General features: G+C 40.1%; 1 protein-coding gene across 7 annotated transcripts in view; it reads left to right on the top strand.

Annotated features, from left to right (window-relative positions):
• PTK2 (protein tyrosine kinase 2) overlaps nt 1–25,841 on the top strand; it is a 189,659-nt gene that overhangs the window by 43,321 nt on the left and 120,497 nt on the right. For 2 of the 7 annotated variants that reach the window (XM_036378838.2, XM_036378830.2), the window contains exon 1: nt 14,587–14,965. The exons of 1 other annotated variant lie outside the window; for it this stretch is intronic. In XM_036378838.2, the coding sequence (XP_036234731.1) occupies nt 14,863–14,965 (103 nt within the window). In that variant the 5' untranslated portion in view covers nt 14,587–14,862. Of the gene's footprint in view, nt 1–14,450; nt 14,966–25,841 lie in introns of those variants that run through there. 4 more of the 7 variants (XM_054516816.1, XM_036378836.2, XM_036378832.2 and 1 more) reach the window with 3 other exon arrangements.

Here is a 25,841-nt window from a genome sequence, read left to right as displayed (position 1 = left end):
CAATTTCAGCTCAACCTAAAGATGTTTCTGAATTAAAGCATGTCCTCATTCAGTCTCTTGGTGTGTTTGGCCTTGCTGCTTACACAGGGCCTGCTCATGATCCACTTAAGGAAATCAGATTCATCTCCTGGCACTTTCCACAGCCTTGAACAACCTCCTGCTTCCCCCTCCTCTTACCCACTGGGCAGGGGATGGGGTGTTTAATGTTGTGCTGTGCAAAAGATCCTCCTTACCCTAAACCTACACCTGCCTGGGCGATGAACTTAAATACAGCAACCAGAATTTCCAAAGCCCCAAAGGGTTGGGTTCTTCCTATGATGTTAAAAGACAGAAAATTAAAAATCAGTTGAGGTATTGCCAGAGTTGCAGTAGGCAAGAATTGACAGAATTGAGGTTATGCAGAATTCTTAAAATAAATGTTCACATGTATTACAGAGGGTAATAAATTATGCAACGATTATTCATGCAGCTGAGAATAAACTCAGTAGCATGAGCAGAGAACTGTTGTTAATATCCCTGCCTAAAGGGGGGGAAAAGGTAACCAACTGTGTAGGCAGAAGTAAAAAAAGTACAAAATAGTGGCTTTTTGATTTGTCACTTCAGTTTTAAGTAAGAATTAAATACAAGCTGCACTAAGACCAAACAGTTCCTCTCATTTTAGAATCCGTAGCATGGTGCTGAAGGGATTGCACAAGGAAACCTGTACTTCTTCTCTAAAAGCTGTACTTTCAGTAATGCCTTTGAAAATCAGGATTTTTTTCTTTTTTCTAGGAATCTTTGCAAATTTTTTTTGCAAATCTTTACTAAAATTTCTGGTTTTAAGCAACAGTAAACTTAGTTTTCATAGATTTGTAATGGCTTGGGCTGTAATGATTTTGTGTGATGAGTATGGAACTGAAAACAGTTTATGAAATATTAGTGCTGTCAAGTTAGAATATCTGCCTGCATGCCCTGTACAGCTCTGAAAATGTGAGAGGACTTTTCTTTTGATGCAGGTATAGCCTGTAGCTTGAATTCTTTTCACTACCAGCAAGGCAGGAGTTATTGCTAGATTTCCAAATTCCCTGCTATTACTGCTGGATGAGGTTATTGCTGACAAAGCTTAAATGTCACTTGCAAGAAGTTTCTCTTCCAAATCTTCATATTTTAGAATTTTGTTGAGTAGTTTTAAAAGGTTAATCATCTATACCTCCTAAAATGCATTTTCCCATTGTTATATACCTCTGATACTAGGAAAAGCAATGTATTTATCCTTTGTAAACTGCCACTGTCAATTGTCTCATGTTTTTGTGTTGAAGGCTTGGGGAGGTGACAGCTTAGACCTTGACATGAATCTGTGTATTTTCCAACCTTTCCAGTGAAACTTTCTTGGCTTATTCTGACTGTGCTTTTGACACTGCCCTCTTTCCTGCATTCCCATCTGTATTTTATAGCTAGTTGTCCACACAGGGCAAGAGCAACAGCAAGATTGATATAGGAAGGAAGACATTTTTATTAGTGAGGCTGACCTGTGTATTAATACTGAGGTGATGAGATATATTAAACACATGTAGAAACTGCAAGTTAGCTAAATTGTAGTGTTTTTCCTTTAGAAATTGGAACCTGACAGTCCAGACAGTTTTCAGGCCATCTCTCTGTCCATTTATTCAGTCCATAACTTCATCAGTTTGTGTATTATGGTGCTGTCATGGGAGACAGTGTTGAAAGTGTTGCTGAACTTAAGAGAAATGACAATTCAACATCTTCTTCAAGCTTGTATTTTAATCAAAGAAGTTCATTAGGTTGATCAGGCATGTTTTCCCTTTCATAAATCCTTGGTGGCTATTTCTAATCACCTCATTGTCCTCATTTGTTTAGAAGTGGCTTCCAGTGTTGTTACTTCCTTCACTTTGTCAGTGATGGAGGTAAGGGTGACCAGCCTTAGTCATCCAGACCCTCCCCTCTTCAAGTTCCATTTGCTTTCTTCCAGCTGTCAGGATCCTCCCCCATTTGCCAGGGCAGTCTGTGAAATGATTTATAGTTAAGAAACTTGCCCTGGCTGCAGAACATTGTTTTTCTGGGGTTGTGTAAAGGGATAGAGGAAAAAGGAGGAGAGGGGGTAAAAGAAAAGAAGTTTCAATATAGAGAATTGAGAGTATGTATTAAAAATCAGGACATAAACCACGTTTATTGGGAGTGATGTGGCAACCCTGGTACCTGCTCTAGACTGATTTTATGCTCAAAGAAAGTGAAATTTGATATATTGGGCACTTAATGGGACTGTGACATGATTGCATAAGGAGGCAGGGAGGGAGTAAGATTTGATGACATGAAAGGTCCTTCAGATCCTCTGTCCTGTGTCCCTATGAATCTTAACAAGCTGGATCAATAAAGTCTGACACTTTAAAATAAACAAAAAATCAGCAGTTCAGCACATTCCCCAATCATTTCCTGTAGTTCTGGCTCCCATGGTTTTGGAGACATCCACACTGCTGTGAGGATTGTTCTTGCCTTATTCCTGGGCAGTCACCTCAAAGTAGAAGAATTCAGCAATCAAGGGTGCATCATAGGCAAATGTACCACTTGAATGTGGAATATCTAAGATATTTTTCTTTGTTTTAATTAATTTCTCATTTAGAACATATTGGAATTTTTTATCTGCTTCCTTAGAAGTTGATATTTCAAATGACATCTTTAGGAATTATGCTGTTTGGAGGGATATGGATGGTTTTCCTAGGGAAAATTGTTCTTTTGCAAGTGGTAGAAAATGGCGTGACTGCTCCACCCTGGATAACCTGAAATATCCTGAATAACAGTTATGCAGTTCAGCTTTGAATGAAGTCAGCTGCAAATACTCTTCATTTTTAAGATGGTGAATGTGATTTTATTCCTAGTTTGGCAAGTTTGTTTTAGAAATAATAAGATAATATTTATTTTCTCGCTGAGGATGGACAAGAAACTTGAGCCTCATTGTCATGTGGGCACCTGGTGACAGTCCTCAGCCAGGTTTACCAGGGAGAGATTTGTCAATCTTCCATCTGAGAGGTGGTGAATTTCTGAATTTGTCCTGTGTAGTTAAGGGTGCAAGGAGTGGGGATCATTCAGTGCTTTATTTTAAACATACTAACAGTTGGCATTCTTCTTAAAAAAAAAAAAGAAGAGAAAAAAAAGGCAAGTTACAGAGCTTTTGGACAAAATATAAAAGAAGAAAACATTGAAAATTCTCAGGGGTTTATTTTTTTGTGGGGAGGAAGGGACACCTTGGACAGAAACTATCGAATGTGAACTACAGATTTTTGTTGGTACAATATCAGAGGAATTGCAGAGGAACTTCGAGCTCTGTACTACATGCTGTCAAAAAATAAATAACTTGTAGTAATGTTTTGCTTGGAACGGGATGCTTATGTACTCTGAGAAGATGTTTACCTGTTTTGGTGGCAAAGGAATACAGAGCAAAAGTGGTTCCTTGTGGGTCCTGTGCCATTAAAGCAGATATGCAGGACCTGGCAGTTCACAGTAAGAAGAGTTCTTTGCACTCTGTGCAGCCACATGGATGTTCCTGCTGGCAAACTGGCTGCTGGTGGTTGTGCAGAAACAGCTGGGGGGATGTTGGCAAAGGTTATTCTAATGATGCACTTGGACAGCTGAATTAAAATTTTGTCTAGACTCTTTCAAAGTTACAGAAATGGGACATTGAATAGTTGCAGATTTAAAAAAGATTTTTTAAGGGTTTTTGGTAAGTGGTTAGGGGTTTCAGGATTGTTTTTTACTTTTGTCATAGCAGGTTTTTTTGGTTTGTAAAAGTTTTTGTATAGGCAAGGTGGAGAATGTGTATCTGCTAAGAGTAATCGGAGAATTCATCAACCTTTTTTACAGGAGAAAAAACAAATCCAAGAACAGAGCCAGCCTGGCACATGGAGAGTAGTTATAATCAGGGCATCAGGATATTGGGAATGAGCTTCTGCTGCTCCTTTACAGCACAGAACCTTCAGTGACAGTCACTCAAACTGTCTTGTTCTGGTGCAGAATTACTTAAGGAGAAGATGAAATGTGGCAAACTGAAGAGTCCAAAAATCATGGTTCCTAACTATGTGTTCTTCAGTCTGTTCTGCTGATGCTCACAATGCATTGACTGTTTTTATACAACTGTTCCACAGAAAGTGCAGCTTCTGTGAATTTCTGTAACCCCTTGCTGCAGTGTTGGAGTGTGTTACTACCCAGGGTCTTCACAGCAACAGCTATGGAGTAAAGGAAGGGTGGGGATAACAGTGTGACTGAAAGAAAGAATCTCAGTATCAAGCTGGATCTTGTGTAGTTGGCTTATACAAAATGTTAGTTATTAGTGTGTGTTTTGTTCTGCAAGACCTGGGCTGGGAGTGGCTTGGGATCTTCTCCCAAAATACACACGAGCTTGTTTGAAGAGGAACATCACTGACTACAGTGAACCAAGAGGAAAAACATTGCATGGTGAACTTTAATCAAGTGTTTTGTTGTAAGTTACGCCTAAAATGACCATAAATAAAGGATTATATGATCTTTCCTTTCGTTTATTTTTACATCCTTAATGTATAGTTTGAACCCTCTCCTTGTGCCCTTAGCCCATAACTTGTTTGTGCTGGCTTTGTTTGTACAGCGAACTCTGGGAAAAGGAAGTAAGAACAAAAATCGATACCTATGGCTTCCCCCCCTTCCCTGTTTTATTTTCAGAAGAAAATATTAAATTTAATTTTTAAAAAAGAACATATTTAAGAAAATATCCCATCACCTTATGATAGCTGTGGTGTGTCATGCAGGCCTTTTCTCTGGGGATCACTAATTTGAGTATGAAAAACTACAAAAATTCTTTTGTCAGGTATAAAGCTGATGTTCTTCAGGTTTTCATACAGAAGGGTCAAACTTAACAACAACAAAGTCTGTTCTTGTAGCAAGTACATTTTTCCTCAGGACTCTGAGGAAGGGTCAGGATAACAGAAGAGGGCTGTTAAATGCCTGTGCTTCCATTAGTGGGCTGGAATTACACTTGAGATAGATGGGAAACTTCTTAAGAAATTCTTACATTGTTTAACTCGGGCGCAAAGATGTTTTCCAGATTATATCTTTGTGCACTAATTATTCCTTTAAGAAGATCTTTGAAGTTTCTAGTTATTGTCCATTCAGATGACTTGCTGGAATGGTTTCACATGGTTTGATTTTTTTCTTCCATGACAATCGGGGAGAATTATCTTTGATAACTCTTTTTGTGAAAGCTCAATACAGAGAAATACTGGAACTGTATTTCCAGGATTAATAGACTATGTTGTGATTCACATTGTCTTCAGATGTCTCAGTGAAGCAATTTTCATGGATTTGAAGAGCAGCTGAATTAGTATCTCTGATCTCTACTACAGATCTCTTCTCTGTGGTGACCAGGACCTGAGGGAATGGCCAGAAACGGTGTCAGGGGAGGTTTAAGTTGGATATTAGGAAAAGGTTCTTCACCCAGAGGGTGGCTGGGGACTGGAACAGATTTCCCAGGGAAATGGTCACAGCACCATTCCTGACAGTCCAGGAGTGTTTGGACAACTCTCTCAGGCACATGGGGGGATTGTCTGGGTTCCTGTCCTGGGCCAGGAGTTGGATTTGATGAAAATTGTGGGTCCCTTCCAACTTAGGGAGTTTTATGGTACTAAGGAAAGGTTAGACTGCTACTAAGGCTTTTAGTCCTAGTAAAAAATTAATGATTAGCACTGAAATTCCTGCTGACTGTTCCCTGGTCATCTACGTGCCCTCCAAGAGGTGGAGTAAAAGGTATTATTGAAATTTGAGGCTTTGCAATAGAGAAGGGTGAGGGAGGCAAATGATCCAGTGAGGTGTTAGAGGTAGTGACTACCACTGAGCTGCTGGAAACATCAATAACATAATTACTGAGATTTTTATATAGAACTTCTAAAAGTAGAGTATTAAGTAAAAATTTTAAGGACAGTGATCAGGCTTTGTCTAATGATCTCAAAACTTGAGGGGTGAAACAATTCTGTCCTACCCCAAGGCAAACATGACTTAAGTCATTCCTTGAAGATAAGATATTTAACCTGTTAAGATGACAGTTTCACATCTTTTTCTGCAATTTAAAAAATCTTATTAGGCATTTATTTCAGGGTCCTTGAACTCTCCTACTCCCAGTTTAAGTTTATGACATTTCTTCTTCGTGTCTGTGTGGCAGGACAAGGTTTATATTCTTCCTCTGTTTATGCAGGCACTGATATTTCTTTGTCCTGGACTCATGTTCACTTAAAAGCTTGAGTGCTGAGTCTTGAAATGCATCAAATGGGATTGTGGAGAGCAGTACCAGAGGTTTTTTGGAAGCTGTGCTCTGCAGCTCAGAACTGTGCAAGAGATGAGCTCTTGGCCCTGTCAGATGCTGTTACATGCTGACAGTGCTGGCCCTGTGATGTTTGGTATAAAGTAGGTCATTCAGGCTGCCATCAGAAAGGAGTTTTTTTGGCTTTTTGATCTTTTGTTTATCATCTGAAGACATAGGATACTTATTTAACATCCCTTCTTCAGATCTGAAGAAGGGCTGTGCCCAGACATCTTTCCCAGCTGTATCAGTTGGTTTTGTACATCTTGGCCTTGCCTATTTTCATTTTTATATCAGCATTCTTGCACATCTGTTTCCATCTTCATCAAAGCCTTTTCTGCTGAAGTTGTCAAGTCCCTGGGTAAAGCTCACTGCACTTAAAGCTCAGCTGAGTTTGGAGCTACAGAGCAGAGGTTGCATTGGTCTACTCATCAATTTCCAGCTCTGAAAGGATGCAGAGAGGGGATATGTGGCTATGTGCTGCCTTTGACACTCTGAATGCTGCTCCATCCTGTAACTGCTCCATAACTTGAGCTGCATTTGGTGCTGAGCTCCTGGATGCCTTTCTTAAGATGAAGCAACAAGTTCTTGTGTTTCTGAGCTCTTTGACACCACTCTGCAGGCATTTTCCTAGGTAAACAGAACTTGTTCAGCAGAACTGTGCAGTCTTGTGTAATTGGAGGAGCAAATGAGGCTATTTAAGGTGGTGGATTTTGCATTGAATAAAAGATTTTGTGTTAGCTGAGGATGACCTTTTATTCCCTGTAGCAGCATAAAATGACTGCCTGAGGAGCTGATCCTTGGAAGTTTATTGCTGGTCTCATGAAGCAGCAATGTAACTGAAAGTTCCTGAAAAGTGAATATCCCTTCTTGGTACAAAATAGGAAGATTCACTTGATTAAAGTGAATAGGAATTGAATTTTGTGTGGCTTAGAAGCTCAGTTACACCTGGCCTCTACTAGAGGTTCTCCTAAACAAAGCATCAAACTATTTTTTGGAATTTTTCAATCCAGATTTTGCTAGTTACAGAGAGGAAGGGGGATTTGTGCCTGTTTAACAATATTTTCTTATTTTTTTAAATATGCTTTTCTTTGCTTGATAGCTCAGGCACTGAATTTGCTTGGTAATATAGTAAGTACATTAATGTTTGTGTTACAAGACTTTTAAAAGATGTTCTGTAAGAATTAAAAATTAATTTTTAATTTTCTGCTTTCTTAGACTTGAAGGGTATCAGCACTGGCTTGTTGCTTTGTTCTGTGACTCTGGAATTTTAAACTTAAATAGCTCTTTGTTTTAGCCTATAAGAGTTTGTTTATATATAAGGGATTTTTGCTATGCTCATCCTTCACTAAGAAATACAATATGAACTGTTCCACCAGTGTGTTTTCATACATAAATGGAAAAATACTGCATTATTGTGAGGTCATGGATTACTGTTTTATTCAGTTTGTAATTGCATTTAATAGCTTGGGAGTCTGAGGAGTTGCTGATGTTATATCTGTGGTTTATGTAACACTGGGAGTCAGATTCAACTAAAAAGATGCTTGCAACTGAAAGAGTTTTGATGAGCTGTTGTTTTAGCTTTGTATTTGGCATCTGGAGGAGAAGCAGGACAGGAAAGACACATCCAGGTGACACCATTTCTGGTAAATAACCATGTGGCCCTACATGGCTGCTCAGCTTTCTTACTTTTTTGTTTAATTTCTTCTTAGATAGATGAGAGAGAAAGCAGCAGACACAAGAAGACACTGAAGAGATTTGCTGACCCAGAAGCAACTTTATTTTCCTAGATCCCTCTTAGAAGATGTGGCTAATTATTTCTAGGTTACCCTTGAATTGATAAAGGTGGATTTTAAGAATCTGTAAGGTCAACTGATCCACTCCTGAATCTCCTCCACTGAGCAAAAGTAATCCTCACAAAATGCAATTCCTTTAAACAGCATCAAAGGGCTGGGCTCCATCCCCTTCAGATACCTTCTACTGTGTTTACCTCATAAATGGAAGGTTTTTGCCATAAAAATGGGAAGTTTTGTTAGGTCAAGGAAAGTTCTGGTGACCATTTGGAGAGTGCCTCTGGACTCCTCTAGTCACCCCACATTGGAGGCTGAAGATACACAATGCAAACTGATAAGCACAGTGAATCTGTCACAGACCAAATTATATTTTGCAGTAAAATAAAGAATAGCATGTATAGGATTCACTTTTTCTCTTTTTTTTCACCTCTTCTCTCCAGGTGTCCATGAAGTAGATTTAGCTTTAAGCAATGGAATAGTGAATGAACTTCTCAAAGACGTCCTGAGGGTAGAAATGGTTTTGTTGGGTGGATTTTTTTGTAAATAGCCTAGAACAAGAAGAAACAGAGATTTTGAATCAGTGTCCTAAGGAAGGAGTAATTTTAAACCTTTTTCATCTTTCATGGCATTGACTTTATCCTTCTCTACAGCAGTCTTCAAAAAATAAATGGAAGGAAGTGGGAGAAGATGAGCAGCTTAGTCCACCCACAGGGAAATCTGCTACAACTTTTATGCCTGAAAACTAATACAACCATATGGGTTTAAAAAATGGCTAGCCTTTATTTATGGAATAATAAAATTAAAGTTAACTTAGTGTCCCTTTTAACATCTGTTGTCTTAACAGCAGAGGCTGGGAGGCTGCACTGCTGCCTGCTCTGTTGCACAGCATCACAGGATCCCTTGGGAAGGGGAGGTGTGGGAAACCTCATTAACAATGAATTCCTCCTGCCCTCTCCCAACACCCTGATCTGTCTTGCTCCCCACCTCACTACTAAATAGGTTAAGATTTGAAAATAAAACCAATGAATTCTGACAACTACTGTTATAAAATGTAGCTCAGAAGATCATAAAGCTAAACAGGTGACCATGGTTCAGAGGGTCACAAAGTGTTGTTTTAAAACAACTCTGAACTTTTTGGGAATACCCAAGATTATCCTACTATTAAGCTCACCAAATGGAGAACTGTAACAATAAATTCAGTATTGGACTGACTTTTTGCCAAAAGAATGTCTTAAGCAGAGATCCTCAGCAGTTTATATTCTTGAATGAGTTTATCTAAGTGCTCTCTATCTTTCTTCTTCAGGAGAAAAATGGCCTAATGTAGTCTGGAGCATGGAATTAGGGTTTGCTCATATTGCAAAGTCTAAAATGAATTCATGGAGGTGATGCTGCCTCTCAGATGTGCTGAATCATTTCTGTTGAAAAACTGGGCTTGGATTTTGACACTTAAAGTAAAATATCATTTTTCTTTCAGTTCTGCTGTCAGAATGCTCAGAGTTAAATAAGAAAGACCATCTCTGGTGGCAGGAGAATGATGACAGAGGTTCTCAGTCTGCAGAGACCTTTGGAGGTCCTGGAGCCCATCACCCTGTTGTCCTCTGTGCCCTTTGGCAAAGGGTGTTCAGGAGGAAACTGAGCTAGAGGAGGTGTGGGTGGAGCAGAAAGAGTTCCTTGGGGGCAAGGGTGATAGATTTAGAGACCAGGTAATCCAAGGCAGATTTCCAAAACAGCCTTAGCAAACCTGAGTTTAGAGTAAGGCAGAGGTCAGGAGTTGTCATTTTGGATTTGTTATAATTACAATGCACCATTTTTCAGTAGTTCCTGTGAACAAAGATGATGTTTGTTTGACTTTGGCTAAGAGGAAACTTAGGGTAGATTATATTTTGTGTAAAATATTATGCATATACTCAAAGAATAATTAGAATATTTAGAAAAAACTCACACAAAGAACTAACTTGAGGGAATGAAAATGAATGAAGATTACAGTGCAGTTACAGTGTCTGTTCAGCATGTTTGAGGAATTCTGGATACTAACTAGGAAAAGTAAATTAATTCAGATGCAGAAGACTGTCACTTGATCAATAAACATGTTTTAATTTTTAGAACATTCATCAGCCACTCTCAGCTTTGTGGGCTGCAGTTGTCATGGTAGAGAGGATTTGTGGCTTTACCAAAAAAATCCTGCACTTGTTCTGAGGGTAAACTTTGTTTGAAAACTTTCTTTATCACCTAGATGAATGCAATGAACTCTTCTTCCATCTCCTACAAGAATTTGCAGATCTCCTTCAAAACATTGCCCTTGTTCTTCAGCTTCTAGAAATTACTAGAGTGATAAACAGTAGCCCATGAAGTGGCTAAGACTATGAATTATTGAATCCAGAATCATAATAAGCATCACAGAACAGTTTAGGTTGGAAGGGACCTTCAAGATCATCTACTTCCCACCCCCTGTTATGGACACAGTCACCTTAGACCAGACCAGGTTGCTCAAAGCTCCATCCGACCTGGCCCTGAACACTTCCAGGGATGGGGCATCCATGATTTCTCTGGATGTGTCTCACCATCCTCATAGTGAAGAATAGCTTCCTAATACTTAATTTAAACACATATTCTTTCAGTTCAAAGCCATTCCTCCTTGTCCTGTCACCATGTGCCCTTGTCAGAAGTCCCTCTCCAGGCACTGGAAGGGGCTCCAAGGTCTCCCTGGGGCGTTCTCCAGGCTGAACATTCCTCACTCTGTCCTGTCTCCAGAGCAGAGGTGCCTCCAGCCCTAATGCTGATGTCATGGCTGTGCTCTGGGCTCTAGCTCTTCGTTTTTGTTCTAACAAGTGAATGGGCTGCTCTTTTCTCCCTTGGAGATCTCTGTTGCTGTTCATCTGGTGGCTGAGGTGTTGCTGGAGAGGAGCTGAAAAGCAAATTTCTGTTCTGCTCTGCAGCACTACCCTGGTACCAATCTGTCTGTTTTCTTCACAGTTTCCAAATCCTGAGTTCAGTTTGATTTCTCAGCACAGTGGAACTTGGACAAGTATTCCCTGTTTGGTTCTGTCCTGGTCTCCTTCCTAACAATGCTCCAACTTGCCAACTATTGCTATTGTTGAATAGAGATATTAACTGTTGTGAAAAAAAAAAAAACTAGTTGAATAGCAGAGAGTTCCTAATGATGGCATTTACTGAGGGAGAAACTGGGGTCAGCTCTGTGCTGATGAGGTCTCTGGGACACCCCCAGGAGCTCCAGCTCTGGACATGACCATGGAGAAAGCCAGGGTTTGCCAGTTTGTGTGATGGGCCTGATCTTTGTTTTTGTTTGGATAAGCTTGAGTGGAAAAAATCAGACAGCCTTTTATATGTGTCACAATTGTAAAAAACAAAACCCTGCTGTTTAACCCTTTGCTCCCCAGAGCTTCTTGATTTTTGAAGGCGACATCAATAGGAGACAGGCTCAGCACCACAAAGAAAATTTAAAAACTTAATGCCTTGATACAATTAAAAAAATACTTCTCACTTTTTTCCCCCCCTCTTGCTTTCCAAAAGCTGATGCTGATAATCAGTAGTCTTTAAAAGCAAGCTGAAATTGAGCAACCAAAATCATAGTCATAGCAGAAAAGTCTTAACTTGAATTTTCTTGGGGCAGAATTCCATTTCTTAGCTGACCTTGGCCTGTCTGTTGTTATTGGGGTAGTCTGAGCTTTTTTTCTGGTTAGAATGTGTGCTAAGGAAAATGGCCAGTGCTTCTGCATATTCTTAGTAAAAACTTATGAATTCTTCTTTTTCTATTAAATACTTTTTCAGGTTTTTCTTTGATAGCTGTTATCATCATTGCTTACACAGAGACTGCTGCACACATACTATCAGAGTGTGTCAGCAAATGCATCTTGCACAACAAGAACCAACGCTCCTGTTCCACAGCCCTAATTTCTGACAGATGTTTCTTACCTCAGTAAATGGTATAATCTGATTGGCATTACTTAAAACAGATTACTTGCATAAATGCTGCTCAGATACCTACTTGAGGAGCAGTATTTATAAAATGTTGTAAATACTCAGTATACTCTGTATACTGGAGATGTATTTAACTTCTGAAGTTTGGTTTTTTTTTTTTTTACTCTGTGCCTTGTCTGCTGCTGCTTCATCCCTGCCTGCCTTCTTCCCTGCAACTTGGAATTTTGGGGTTTCTGAACATCTTCAGAACATAAATTTTATGCTTTTGGCCTTTTTTTTTTGGTGCAGAAAAAGATTATCATGTTATTTTAAAGAAGAAGATGAGCATATGTCCACTGTGTACTTCTTATAATAACAAATAGATATTAAGTATTTTTTTTAAAGCATCAAGGAAGCACTTGGTTTAAGTGAAAAATACATACTCGGGGTGTAAAATGTTGAACAGCTTCTAAAATTGAATTTAAAAAATTCTCATGTTATGAAGTACTTAGTTTTCACCTTCATTTTGTAGTCTAATACAAAAACAAGAAGATATGTCCTTGAGAAGAATGAATATAATACTGCTATTATATGAGCAGGCAGTATCTCTTGACACTTGGATTGATAATCTGTATTAGCCTCATCTGTTAAAAGTGTAAAGAATACAGAGTCCACACATTCTGTTTATTAAAACTGTCCTTGGTAATGCACTTACCAGTTGATATTTAAAGTGTTTTGTTTTTATAAATAAAATTTAATTTAAACCTTCCCCCCCCCCTTTTTACTTCTTGATATTTTTTTATCTGCTTTTCTGGAAAGCATTTTTGTTTCATAGAAGAAACACATTTTTAAAAATATATTTTACACCCTAGAGCACAGATCAAACCAATGGAAGGAAAACTGAAGTATCTGCAGTTTCCTTTTTTGAAGGAAACAAGTCTGACTTGCTCAAGGTCACCAAGGAAGCCAGTGGCAGAGCTTGATGTGTTAAAGCAGATTTCCTGCCCTGCCAGCTGCAGCATGAACCAGAGGGGCACTGAGCCTGTCTGTGCCCCTTCTGTACCCACACAACTACAATAATTGGGGGATTTAAATATTTACTGTAGCATGTTCTGCTTTATTATTGAAGGTAAATATAATCGACCTTGTCACTAGAAGTGTTTGTCTGTCTGTTAACACTGAGGGGCTTGGAAAACTTTGTGGTGGGGGGAGGAAGGCACCCAGGCATGTCTTCAGTTCCCTTTGGCTTTCTTCAGCCCCAGAAAGAGCTTTGTGCCTGAGCAGTGATGCAGAACATCTGATGGGCCTGGTTGTGGCCTAATCTCTCTCTCTCTTTTTCTTTTTTTTTTCCAGTGAATATTTTTTCTCGTTTAAATAGAAAAGCAGACAATAGTTAAATGCAGTTGCTAAAAATTCTTTTTTTTTTTTTAATAAAGAATTTTGACATACACCACTAATTCTGCAAGGCCAGTCAGTATATTGAGAAATGGCAGTAAAGAGTGGTAATTAAACATATGCTGTAGACGAGTGCATGCTGCTACAAGTAGGCAGATAGGTTAAGTTGAAGGCTGCTGGCTTTAGATTAATTCCCTTTTGGTTCTAGTCTTGGATAAGCCTCACGCCTTACTGCTGAGGGCTGGGAGTGAGAAGAGATTACTGTGGAATATATAAAGAGCTTTAATGATAAGTGTGAATCTCGTTCCTGTTGATTTTAATACGTGTTCTGGCTGAAACAGTTATTTATAATTTTTGTGAAATACTTTGCTGTAAAATGGATATTTGCTTTATTTCCATACACACATTCTGCCTGGTTGTGTGATTATTATAAACATTGGCTTTTGCAGTATTTATTCTCATCATTTTAAAAGAAAACTATTTTAAGCAGTTTTGGTGTTAGGTGCTACAAAGTTAAGAAGAAACAAAGGCCCTTCACCATCTGGGGTGAATGTTTGAGGTGACCTTTGCCTTGTGATGAGAAGTCAATAAAGAAGCCCCGGCTTTAGAGGGGGCTGGATGTGGCACTAAGGACTGGCGTGGGCTGCGATATTCATTCTTAGGGCCAAGCAGCACTGCCGGGCTTCTTCCATCCTTAATCTCGTGGAGTGAGGCAAGTGCTGATGGAGCGTGTGACCCCAATTCCTGCTGAACTTCGGGGAAGTTCTCCAGCGCTTTTAGGGAAGTTCCCGTGCGCTTAAAGCCAAGTTTTGCTTTTAGGATGCCTGGCGCTTGTGTCGGTAAGCGGACACAGCAAATGTGTAAAAGCGATGGCAAAACGCGGGTGCGGCAGGGGAGGGGCGGTGCGGGACCAGGAACATCAGCGGCGGCGAAGCGAGGCCGGTCCGCGGCCGGCCGGCCGGGCGGCGTTTCCAGCGCATTTCCCCCGCTCTGCCTCTGCGCCCAGGGTGAACCGGAGCCGGCCGGGCGCGGGCAGCAGACGGGGATTAGCATATTAATGGCAGCCGGGTAATCGCCTCCCGCCCCTGCCCGCCCTCCTCCGCAGGGCTCACTCCGCCTCGGCACCGCTCCCGGGGAGGAGGAGGAGGAGGAGGAGGTGGACGAGGAGGACGAGGACGAGGATGATGCTCCGGGGCGGGGGGAGATGAGGCAGCGGCGCGGCTTCCCCGCAGCGGAGCGCGCTGGAGCCCCGGGCGGGCCGGGGGACCGCGCTCCCCCCGCAGCCAGGTGAAGGCGCACCGCCCCGGGGAGGGCCGGGGCTCCCTCCTCTCGCCGGGATCCGGCACGTCCAGGCGGCTCCAGCCTCCCCCCGCAGGAGCCCGGAGCGCTGAATCGGGACATTGTGTGCCGGAGCTGGCCGGCATCGAGCACGCTCCGTGTATGTGGCTGCTGGAGGTGGCCGGGCAGCAGCCCCCGAGGCGGGCAGGTGCGGGCTGCATGGAGAAAAGCGGCTGCAGCCCTTTCCCCATGTGCTGGGCTAAAGGTACTCCGACCTTTTATTTATATATAAGAGTGTGTATATGTATATATTTGTATGCATTTCTCTCTCCCTCTTAATTTAACGTTTTACCACCTGTGGTTCCATGGTTTTTTTCCTCTCAAAGCCAAGCTAGAAAATAAATATTCTGGTCATGCGCTTGCAGTGCGGAGCTGCCCCTCCGCAGGAGCTGCTTCACCTGACAGCTGGGATGCTTCGGGTTTTGTGTTTTGTTTTTTTTTTTTTTTTTTTTCCCTCCCTCAGCCTTTAAGAATTATTTGAAATGAAAAGAGCGCTTGAGCTGTTTGGTTTGTACTTGCACTGATGTGAGGATCTGACGGCTTTGTTTGTGATCTTTGTATGTTTGAAGCCGCTGCGAGGGTGATCCTGCTTTCACTCACCTTTTAGAAGAAGTAGTTTTTAAGTGTCTGATCCTGATCGTAGGGAGCGGAAGACTCACATGTTTTTACTTGATGTCTCTGAATTTGTCCCCCCTATTACCCACCCTCAAACGGAGACAGTAAGTAGACACAGAGCGTGAATTTATTACTATTAGACGGTTGGACTTGAAATTGAGGCTTAACAATAGTTAGATGGACATGGAAAAGTAATTCACGTGATAATCTTAATTTGCACCCCAAGACTTAAATATTTACCGTATTATCATCTGGATGTTACTTGTATATTGGAGTTGTGGATGTGACTTTACAGGGATTAAGGTCGAAATTCTCTTAGTAGCTAAAGAATCAAATCTTCCTTAGATGGAAAACAACTGTAAAAAGTTGAATGTTGCTGGTTGTAAGCATAACCTTCCTCGTGCTTGCTTTCATTTCAATGTACTTTCTTTTTTGGAAGAGAAACTGGCAGTGAAGTATTGCGTCACCGTAATCTTGGATCACGGACAGCCAGTTACTTCAGAAGTACAGGGTAAACGTATCTGAACTAAGGATTCGATAGGCATAGCTGCTGATTAATTGTTTGAAAAAAAAATTGAATTTATTTACAGTTTTTATTGTCTAGTAATTAGGAGGGCACACGAAGAAGCATTTAACACTTTGTCCTGCCTGCTTTCTGCACCTTTCAGAAATACTTTAGTCCTTGCCACACACTGACATATTATACCACACAGAGTAGAATCGACTTAGAAATGGGAAAAGTGGAACGCCACACCCTGGTTTCATGAAGTACAGAACCTGTCAGCTCACAAGGGAATAATATTTAGTAAACAATGACTAACGGTAGCTGGAAACAAAGCTAATACAGAGTGTCCTTTGCTTTTAGTAAAACTTGTTTACCGTGAAGGGGGTAACAACAATGCCAGATCTGTGTGTCATAAATTGGGTAACAGAAGTATTAGATGAAATTTGGATTCATCTCCTTGGACTATTGTGAGGGTCAGGATGAAAGTACCTCCAAGAAAGTAACTTTTAAAAGTAGGGAAGAAGAATCTTCTGAAAGCAAAAGCAAGCTTTTGCCATCTGCTGTTCAGGCTGCTTAGTATTGAAGTATCAATTTCTCCCCCCTACTCCAGTCCCAGAGGATGCCCCAGCAGGGCTGGGGATGGCTGCATTGGGCCATGATAAAAGCTATTGATTCCCCCCACCCATTCCAGCTACTGAAATGAATGAAAAATGATCCCACCTCTTCCTCTGGTCGCCTGTGTTCTCAGAACATGACTTCAGGGAAGATTGCTTGTCCGTCCCCTCTGCCCCAAAATCCAGAGAGCAGCCCTGTAATCTCTTGTTATTCCTGTTGGGGGGAGAAGGGGAACACCAGGGGTTGCGTAAGAGGACAAAGGCACCAGGATCTTCACAGCTGTCAGTTGTGATGATTTCTAGAAAAAGCTTCATCACAGGCTCCCAAAAAAATAGGACAGATGAGAAATAGCTTGAGCTATATTTGTCATTGAATGGTGGCCATGCCTTAGTGGATGATTACTTTGTGTACTGTTCACCGGCTTAACCTTAGGGAAATGAGACGGATCTGGCCTACTTTGATAAGGGCTGTGAGATATCTGCAGTCCAAGAAAGGTAATATATTAATGAGAGAACCATTTAGTTCTGATGTCTTTATTCTGCCTCTGGTTTTTCTGGTAAAGTGTCAGGTTACCTGTAGTAAAAACTGATAAAACTTTTGAAGTATTTTGTAATGTCTTAAAATGGGATCTTGATGTGTATATTTTATTATCCATAACTTACTTTCTAAGTGCTCTGTTCTCTTTTGAATGGGACAGATTGAGCTTTCATTGCACCAGGTGTGATCTCAGCAATGTTTGTTCTTTGAAACGGCTTTGAAATATTTCAGTGAGTCTGTGTTCATACAGAGGTTCCACTTTTTTTTAGCGTTCTTAAATCTGAAATCATCAAATCTTCTTAGCGATAGCGTGGGATGACCTAATTGCAGCCAATTCTGTGCCCTGTCTGTAGGACTGCTACAGAGAAGAAGATATTTGCTTGCTTTAGAAAGTACTTGTGTGAATCTGTGTTGTTGGTTTTTTTTGCCTCCTCTCCAAATCTAAATCTAATTTAAGTAGCGTTACTGAATTGAATAATTTAGTCTGGATCTGCACACTCCAGATTTTTGAGGGTATTCTGATGGGTGAATGAAGAGAAAGTGTGTACTTCGTTGCTGGCATATTTCTTCTCAGTAAGCCTGTATTTCTTTATCAGGATAGGAATAAGACATTTTTGGCTGCTTCCTCCCTCTCATTAAGTAATTTGGAAATTAAAATGTCAGGTCTTGTGGACTAATCATCCTGAAGCTCAGTTGCAGCTTTGGGGGATGCTGAAGTGCCTGTCTTGATCCCTGAGCAGTCACCACTCCTTTGCCAGCTAAGTGCTGAAACTTTGTGCTGGTATGATACAGGGGTGTTTCCTTTCTGCATGTAACAGCAGACTAGAAAGTGGTCATGGATCATTAAAGACTTTTCACTAACATCTCTGAAATTTGTTAAAATCATTACTAGTGTAATGTATTACACTTCGACCTAGATACTTGTGCTGGTGAACTTTTTTCTTGTGTTTCCTGTGAATTCCTGCCATTTTAACCTTACACAATAACTGGGTGAAAGCAGTGTAAACGTGACAGCCAAGGGTAGCTGGGCAGCTCTGCTATAGGTCTGTGAATTATCCACCCCAAGGAGGAGGAAGTTTCTTGAATATCTTCCAGAAATGCTCTGTTTAGTCATTTATGAACAATTAATTGATGTAATTCAGTGTGTGCCATGTGAGTTGTTACTGCAGGGTGATCACAGTCCTTAAACTCAGCTATTCAAAGTAACATGGAAAATCTATACTGGCTTAATTGAGCCAAATTCAGTCAAAAACCTACTCTTGACTAAAAGAAATATTAAAAATTTTAACCTGTGTTGTGAAATGTATTTAATCTGCCGGGAGAGAGTTTTGCCCTATTGCAGATGTTGCAATCTTTCTTTAAAGAGAGAAGCAGTTCCAAGTGAAATGTTGTGGGTTTGTTTTTTGGTGAGCCCTGCTGATTGAGGGGGTGTGCTCAGATGGGACCTGCTGGTCATGAGTTGAATATAAGCAAGACAGTTGGATGCATAAGAGAGGAGGTCAGAGCTGTTTCTCCTTCATCTCCATGTCATAAATCTCTGCTGTTTTGCTGACAGAGTGATAACATTCAGTCCAACAGACCCTTAGGTTTTTATGTGATAGGTGATCACTAAGAGGGACACAGTAATAGAAAATAGAGTAAGGGAAGTTGCTATGAAGGTTGTAGGAGGTAAATAATCTCTAAAGCAAGATATCCTGCTTCTTTGACATAGACATTGTATATGTAACATGGAAATATAATTGTTCTTGTGTATAGAAAGGAAAAAAAGCCATTCTGTTTGTATGAGTTCTGCTGCATCTTCTCAGTGAGCTTCAGTTGAAGTGACTGGAGGGAAGCACCTGCTCTTGCATTTTTTTTCTTTGCTCTATAGGTGTAGTTTAGGAGTGGCATTTGGTGTTTTTCCCTTGGTGTCTGAGGGGAAAACAACTGGGAAAAGTCTGGTCTGTCATTTGATAGTCTGTTGTTGGCTAACCATGTGGGCTACATTGGCCATTTCCTTCTGAATGGTAATGTTACCTAAACTTTTCTTCAACTTAGTGATAACTTTGTAGCTTCTTGAGCTATGAGACTTGCAAACCATGAAAAGCATCTCTTCAGTTCCTGGGTTTTTTGTGATGTTTTTGTAGAAAGAAGAAAAATAACATTAATCTCATCAAACCACTAATTTTTAAAGGGAAAAAGTTCATAGAATCACAGTATGGTTTGTGCTGGAAGGGACCTTACATATCTGTCTAGTTCCAGCTTCCCTGCCGTGGGCAGGGGCACTTTCCACTAGACTGGATTGCTCAGAGTATCATATTCCTGATATGCCTGTATATATTTAAAGGTGGAAAATAATCTGGAAAAGCAAGAGGGGTTCCCTTTCAGTGTTACAGCACAGCGTGTGGTAGCTCAATATTCTTCAAAATACAGGAACTCTGCAGCTAAGGGAGTCTGCTGCATTCCCACTGGGGTGATTGTTCGTATTCAAAGACGACTGGAATGGAAGATGGAGCTTGAGATATTCTTACAAGAAAGGAAAGAGATTGTTTTAAGGGCTGGGGGAGCATTTGGTGTTCCCTGGGTAATGGAGATGTGTGATCTTATCAATTGTAGCACCTGGTAACGAGCCAGTGAAGCAGCTTGGAATTAAATTCTGAGCTGCCTGGAAAAAACCGAAAACTTCAGCAAGGAAAACAAAATGTTTGAAATAGCCTTTTAAAGAAGCATTGGAAAACAAGTCTAACAGCAAAGTGTGGAAGTTGGAACCCAAGTGAATGTTTCATTGTTGGAAATGATGCATTAAGCAGAAAAGGTAACCAGGAGTTTATAGCCCTAATTGCTTTCTTACTCAGTTTATATTTGAAATTTCTTTATCACAAGTCCCATTGCGTGTTTGTGTATATTTATTTTCTGTATGTAAAATACATCTACAGACGTGCATAATTTTACTTGCCCAGTTACCCTGGCAAGACTTGCAGTATTTCAGCATTAGATACCAAAGATGATCTCTTACATGTTTTTATGTTTTTATCAAATGCAATTCATGGACAATGTCTCTTTTGGAAGCTTTTATTGGTAGGACTATGATACTGAAATGAGCTTTTGTAACTGGTGTTGTATTTGTAAGAAATGTATTAGGTTGTCTCAACCCTTCAGTTGCTGTAGTGTTGCTGAGATTGAATAGTTGCAAATTCATGTCTTGTAAAAATACTGATGTGCCAGCAAAGAGTATGTACTTTTCATTAATTGTCTGGGAAAAAAAAAACCCTCGCTAATATTCCTAAATTCATGACCTGATATGCATTTGTTCATGGAATTACTAAAACCTGGAGATATTATAGATTAATATACACTATAACAATATAGTAGAGAAATCTGTACAAGCTGCTGAATTCTATAACTCAGCAAAACAAACAAAAGCCAGACATAAATATCTTTGTAAATACTATATTAAAAAAAGCTTAAGTACAGGACATCATAAATGTATTTGATCAGAGGAGTTACAGAAATATTGTATCATTCATGAAGATGTCATCATCATGCAAGAGCAATGAGATCCCTGCAGTATCTCCTGTTGAATCCATGTTGAGAAGTGCCAGTGCCAGTTTTCCCTGCTGGGTTTTCAAGGACAGGGGTTGCTGAGGTATGGAGGTGATTGAGGTGTGGAGGTCACTGGTGGTTGCCCAGCATGGATTTATTGGCATATGGAAAGAGGGTAGGATTGTCCTCTTCTGATATTTAATGTAGCTTAGCATAGATATTAAGAAAAGCATTTCTGTGTGTATTCAATCCTGCTGAGTCATTTTATTGAAAATAACCTGTAAACAAATTCCCTTTTTCCATTTATTGATTTGATAACTGAGGTTTGTTACTTTGCCAGAAGGGAGATTGGTTAATCCTCTCCCCAAGCACTGTCACTGCTTTCTGAAATAGTGTTTCTCCTGCCAGTGATTTCAGATCCATAACAGCAAGCATTAGGGCTTTGTACTTCCTATTTAAATTGGAATCTGCAAATGAAGTGTTGTCCCTTGCTTTACCATGGAAATGTATAAGAAAAAACAGCTTTTTCCATGGGCTAAGTCTCCTCATCTTGAGTAAATACAGGAGTAAAATCAGTGTGTGCTTCAGTTCTGCTGTGCCTTGGGACAGCAGCTCACAGCAACTGAGCTCTTCAGTGATGTCTTGTGCAGCATCACATCAGCAGGGGATGAGGGTAATGAACTGAACAGTGGCATTTTGAGACTCAAACTGACCTTTTTACTTCAGTTGGCTGTGCTGTAGAACTAAAAGTAAAACCAGACTTTCTTCACTTGAACAATACCACTGGATGAAGCAAAATTAATCACTGAATTGCCAGTATTTGGTCATGGATTCCCATACCATTTGAGTTTTCTCCTTTAACATCTATGTAGAGGTCATTGAAGCAAGGAACATTTTCATCATAAGTGATTGCAGGGTGAGTAATGGTCTGCAGTCCTGTTACATCTTTATTTCTGGGAAGGAGAGTGGGAAGGAACTGGGTGTGGTCTGTAGTTTAGTTGATTTTGGAAGATAAGGGGCAATAGGGTTGAAACTCTTCTCACAACTTTTCTGCTAATATGTTTGCAACTCAGCAATGATCTGTTCTTGCTGGTATGGGGAGATAGTAGGAATCATGTTCCCGAAATCTCAGTGTGTTCAGCTCAACGGGGGTTTTGTCTTGGCTGTGTCATGATGGTTGGTCAAGATAATCTGAAGAATTGCAACAAAGATGCTTTGGAGTAGAGCAGCCTTTTCAATTTGATCCTAACAAATGATTCCCATGCAACAAATTGCATTGCCAGGTACTTGAACAGCAGCTTTTTGTCCATTCAGGTGTTTGATTGCAGCAGTCTTGACTCATGCTGGCAGAATTAAAAGGTCTCTGATTTATGGTTCTGTATAGCTGTACCTGTCAAATAGGAGCATGTGGGTGCTGCAGATATCCACCCCATCCCCTCCCCAGAGGGAAAAGGCACTGCTCAGGTGACAGGAGCTGTGTATCTGTTCCCAGCTCAGGGCTGATTCCTGTGTCATGTTTATCACAAGAGCAGCAAAGAAATTAAGATTTACACCCTGAGCTGTTCCAATCAGTGTCCTTCCTCTGCATGGAAGTGGGATGGGCACGTAGGGATGGTGCCTGTCAGGTCAGTGAGTCAATGTTTTATCAGCTAACCAGGTTTAGCAGAAGGTGGGCTTTTCTGCATGTGTTTCTGAACATAAAATTAAGAGGATTTTGTTCTGGTTATAATTGTGAGGACTTAGTGCCTGTTGTTTTCTTACACAGAATTGGGAGGATGTTGTAGAACCCCAGAATGGTTTGGGTTGGAAGGAATCTCCCAAGATCATTTCACTCCAGCCCCCTCAGCCATGGACAGGGACACCTTCCCCTATCCCAGGTTGCTCCAAGCCCCATCCAACCTGGCCTTGAACACTTCCAGGGATGGGGCAGCCACAGCTTCTCTGGGAAATCTGTGCCAGGGCCTCACCATCCTCACACTGGAGAATTTCTTCCTTGTTCCTGTCCTTGAAATGAAAGATTTGCCCCTTCAATCTTTTGCTTTTACTTTTATATTTTTTAAATACATACACATAGTATTTCATAGAGTATCTAATATAACATAAAAAGTATATTATGTACTGGTTTACAGATACAGGATATATAAACTGAATATGTGAATAAAAGGCATCATCAAGCCTTTGGCAGGAAAACATCCATTACTTTTCTTCTTTCCAGAGTGATTTTGGTGTTAGTATAGGTTCTGGTTTTATGTGATACTGAATAAACTTTTTGCTGGTTGTGGTTGCATTAATTTAGTTTTCCTGGAACAAACTGTGTGACCTGTATTAACCAGTAGTGTTGGACTTCATGTTTGAAGTACCAAACTTGCACATCTAAATATAATTTAAATATTTTTTGTCAGTCTAGAGGTGCAATAAAAATGCTTTTGGAATAATGCTCTTATCTGCCACATCTCACTTCTCTTCCCAGCTCTGGCTGTGATACATTTGGGCAGTTTAAGTAATCTCCCACACTGATGAAAACTAAGGTGTTGCAGTAGGAACAGGAGCACTTGCTGTGGCTGCCAAATAATTTCTGTGATAAACCCTCCTTCAGGTGGTCTTCTACTCAGAATTATCCTAGTCCTTAATTGCTTTTGCTAAAATCAGTCTGAAATCTCTGAAATTGTAAATTCCTAAAATTTGAAGGGATGATAGTTGTGCTTTTTCTATGTCTGGTCTGTTGTGGGAGGGAGCAGTGACTGTTGGGGATGGGAGTGGGAATGAGCTGGAAATGGGAATTATCTGAAATCAGGAACAAGCACACCCTGGATACTCCTGGATACACAGCAAGGTCATGTTCACAATTCCTGTTCCATCCTGTAGGAAAAGCCAGGCAAGTTAAAACACACTTAATGTTTATCCAGCAGAGAAAAGCAATGGCAACCAGTCACTTCTGTTTAATCCAGATTTATCTCTAGTTTGTTTTTTTTAGTGTTAAAATCACAGTCAAGCCAAAGTAAAATAAACCACAGTAGGAGGGTTTGGGTGTAAATATAACAGGAACAAGGAAAAAACCCATCAAAATGGGGGAAAAACTCTCATACTTGAAACAGGCTATAAGATGGGATCATACTTGGGTCTGTATTTATGAGTTCACAGAGGTCAGAAACACTGGCTGAAGGATTTTTACATCCAGGTGTCTCAGGTTACTTGTGTGGTTGCAAAGGCTGGTGCATCTTCAGAAGAATGAGAAATGAGGACAGGTTTGAAACTTGCAGTCACAAATCTTGTGTCTTTTTCCAGCATGGTATTGGGAAATTCAGGAAAGATTAGTATGAGCACAGTATTTGAAGACATAAAATTAAGAGGGAGAACACCAAACCTCAACTTAAAATAGTTTTTTATGTCTGCCAAGAATAATAATTTTATTTTATGAATCAGTCACTGATGTCTCAATCCAGTGAGTATTTTCCTGTTCAGTGGTAGGAACATAAACAAGAGGGTGTGATTTTTTGGAATAATGCTACATTTTGGGATGTGAGAGTCATTCCCTTTCCCTAATGTGAGAATTATCATGAATTTCAGTTTTGTTGCTGTCTGTGGTACACGTGATGCCTCAGCCCTACAATAATTGTACAAAACAATAGTTAAATTATAACTTTTTGTAGGTTATTTCCACAAAATTCTTGAATATTTTCCCTTCTCTTTTTAGGACTTTCCTTGCTCTGCATACCCAGTCTGCACTCACGTTGTTCATGTTGCTCCAGTTTTGTTGTAAATGGGAATAAAAATGTGCTGCTTTATTTCTTTTCTCTGCTAGGAAATGTATCTCAGATCAGACAGTAGGCAGGACCTGAGCTGTGCCCTTCTGTTCTCCCAAGGACAACTTCCTGCACTGCAATAAAGTTGCTCATAAAATGTGTCCTTTGTGACTGACTGGGCAGATTTTATTGGGCTGGGTCCTTTCACGTGCTGAATTCTTCCTCCTTCCTCATCCAGGTGCACTCAGCTATTCCAGCACTCACCACCACCACCACATTTGTGTATTCCAGTCTGCTGGAAATGCACAGAGGTGGGTGTTGCTTTGCAGAATTAAGGCCCTGCTGAAGAAGAAAAGTGGATCTGGAACACTTTAGGTTGTGGATTTGTTAATTCTGGCCCGTATTTTCTTTGACATTGATGGTACAGTGTAATTTGGCACTAAATTTTTAGATGGACTATTATTTTTTGCTTTAATTATTACTTTGTGGGGTTTTTTTCTTTTTTCTCTTTCATTTCAGACCAGAGAGGTGCTATTTGTTTTATCACTGTGAACTGTTTTGTTTAGCATGTAAGAGAAGATGATATAAATGTTATAATAACTTGATTTATAAGTTCAGAGCTCTCTGTCAAAACAACATGTTTATAGTAATACTCCCAGCCTAATTTGTTATCTCCCTTTAATCTTAATTTTCGTGCATTGAAACAAACAAACATGGAATTTAAGCCTTTCCTGCAAAATATCCTATAAGAATTGATAAAGTCTATCCAAAATAATTTCTTTGTAAATACCTTATATTGGTATACATCTTTGCTAAGTGCCTTTTAAAACATTGAGATCAATCTGTATGTTTAATATATGCTATACAGCAATATATTGTCTTCTTTAAATTAGACTCTGAAAGAACAAATCTAATTTAAAATTTATGTCTTACATCTGAAAAATGAGGGAAAAGTATTTAGCATTTTTTTTCTGGACATTTGTCCAGTTTCTTAAAGCAACAAGTCTTGATTTTAGGTTGGTTTTTTTAATATCAGATACTGCAGGTGACAAAACTTAACAATGACAGCAGACACACCAGGGAAATAATTTAACGTTTTTCAAGTCCTGTCCTGTTAAATGCTGTGACTGAATTGTGATTCAAGGGAAGATGGATAATAGATGTTTTTAATAAATTACCTATAAATTACCTTGCATATCATAAAAGTGAAGTAAATAGAAACTGAACCAGGGTTGTGTTTAGTTTTGGTATTAGTTGTCTATGTCTCCAGAATCTTTATGCTGTGAGTTTCTTTTGATTCATTAGAACAATGAAGAATCTTGAGTTGTCTAGTTTTCAAAAAAAAAAAGAGCATGCATTGGTGTTTAGAAAAGCTTCCACAGTTCGAGTTGGCCCCAGAAACTTCAAATCTGATGAAGAAGTCCTGAAATAAATTGAGTTTTCTGACCTTGAGCATGGCAGGGGATCATGACAGTGAGTGGGGAAATGGGGCTGGGCTGTGCTGCCACTTCTGCACTGGAGAACCCGCCGGGATCTGTTCCTGG

The sequence above is a fragment of the Molothrus ater genome, chromosome 1 (assembly GCF_012460135.2).
Source record: "Molothrus ater isolate BHLD 08-10-18 breed brown headed cowbird chromosome 1, BPBGC_Mater_1.1, whole genome shotgun sequence".
NCBI classification, from domain to species: Eukaryota; Metazoa; Chordata; class Aves; order Passeriformes; family Icteridae; genus Molothrus; species Molothrus ater.
This window is presented reverse-complemented; position numbering and strand designations above follow the sequence as displayed.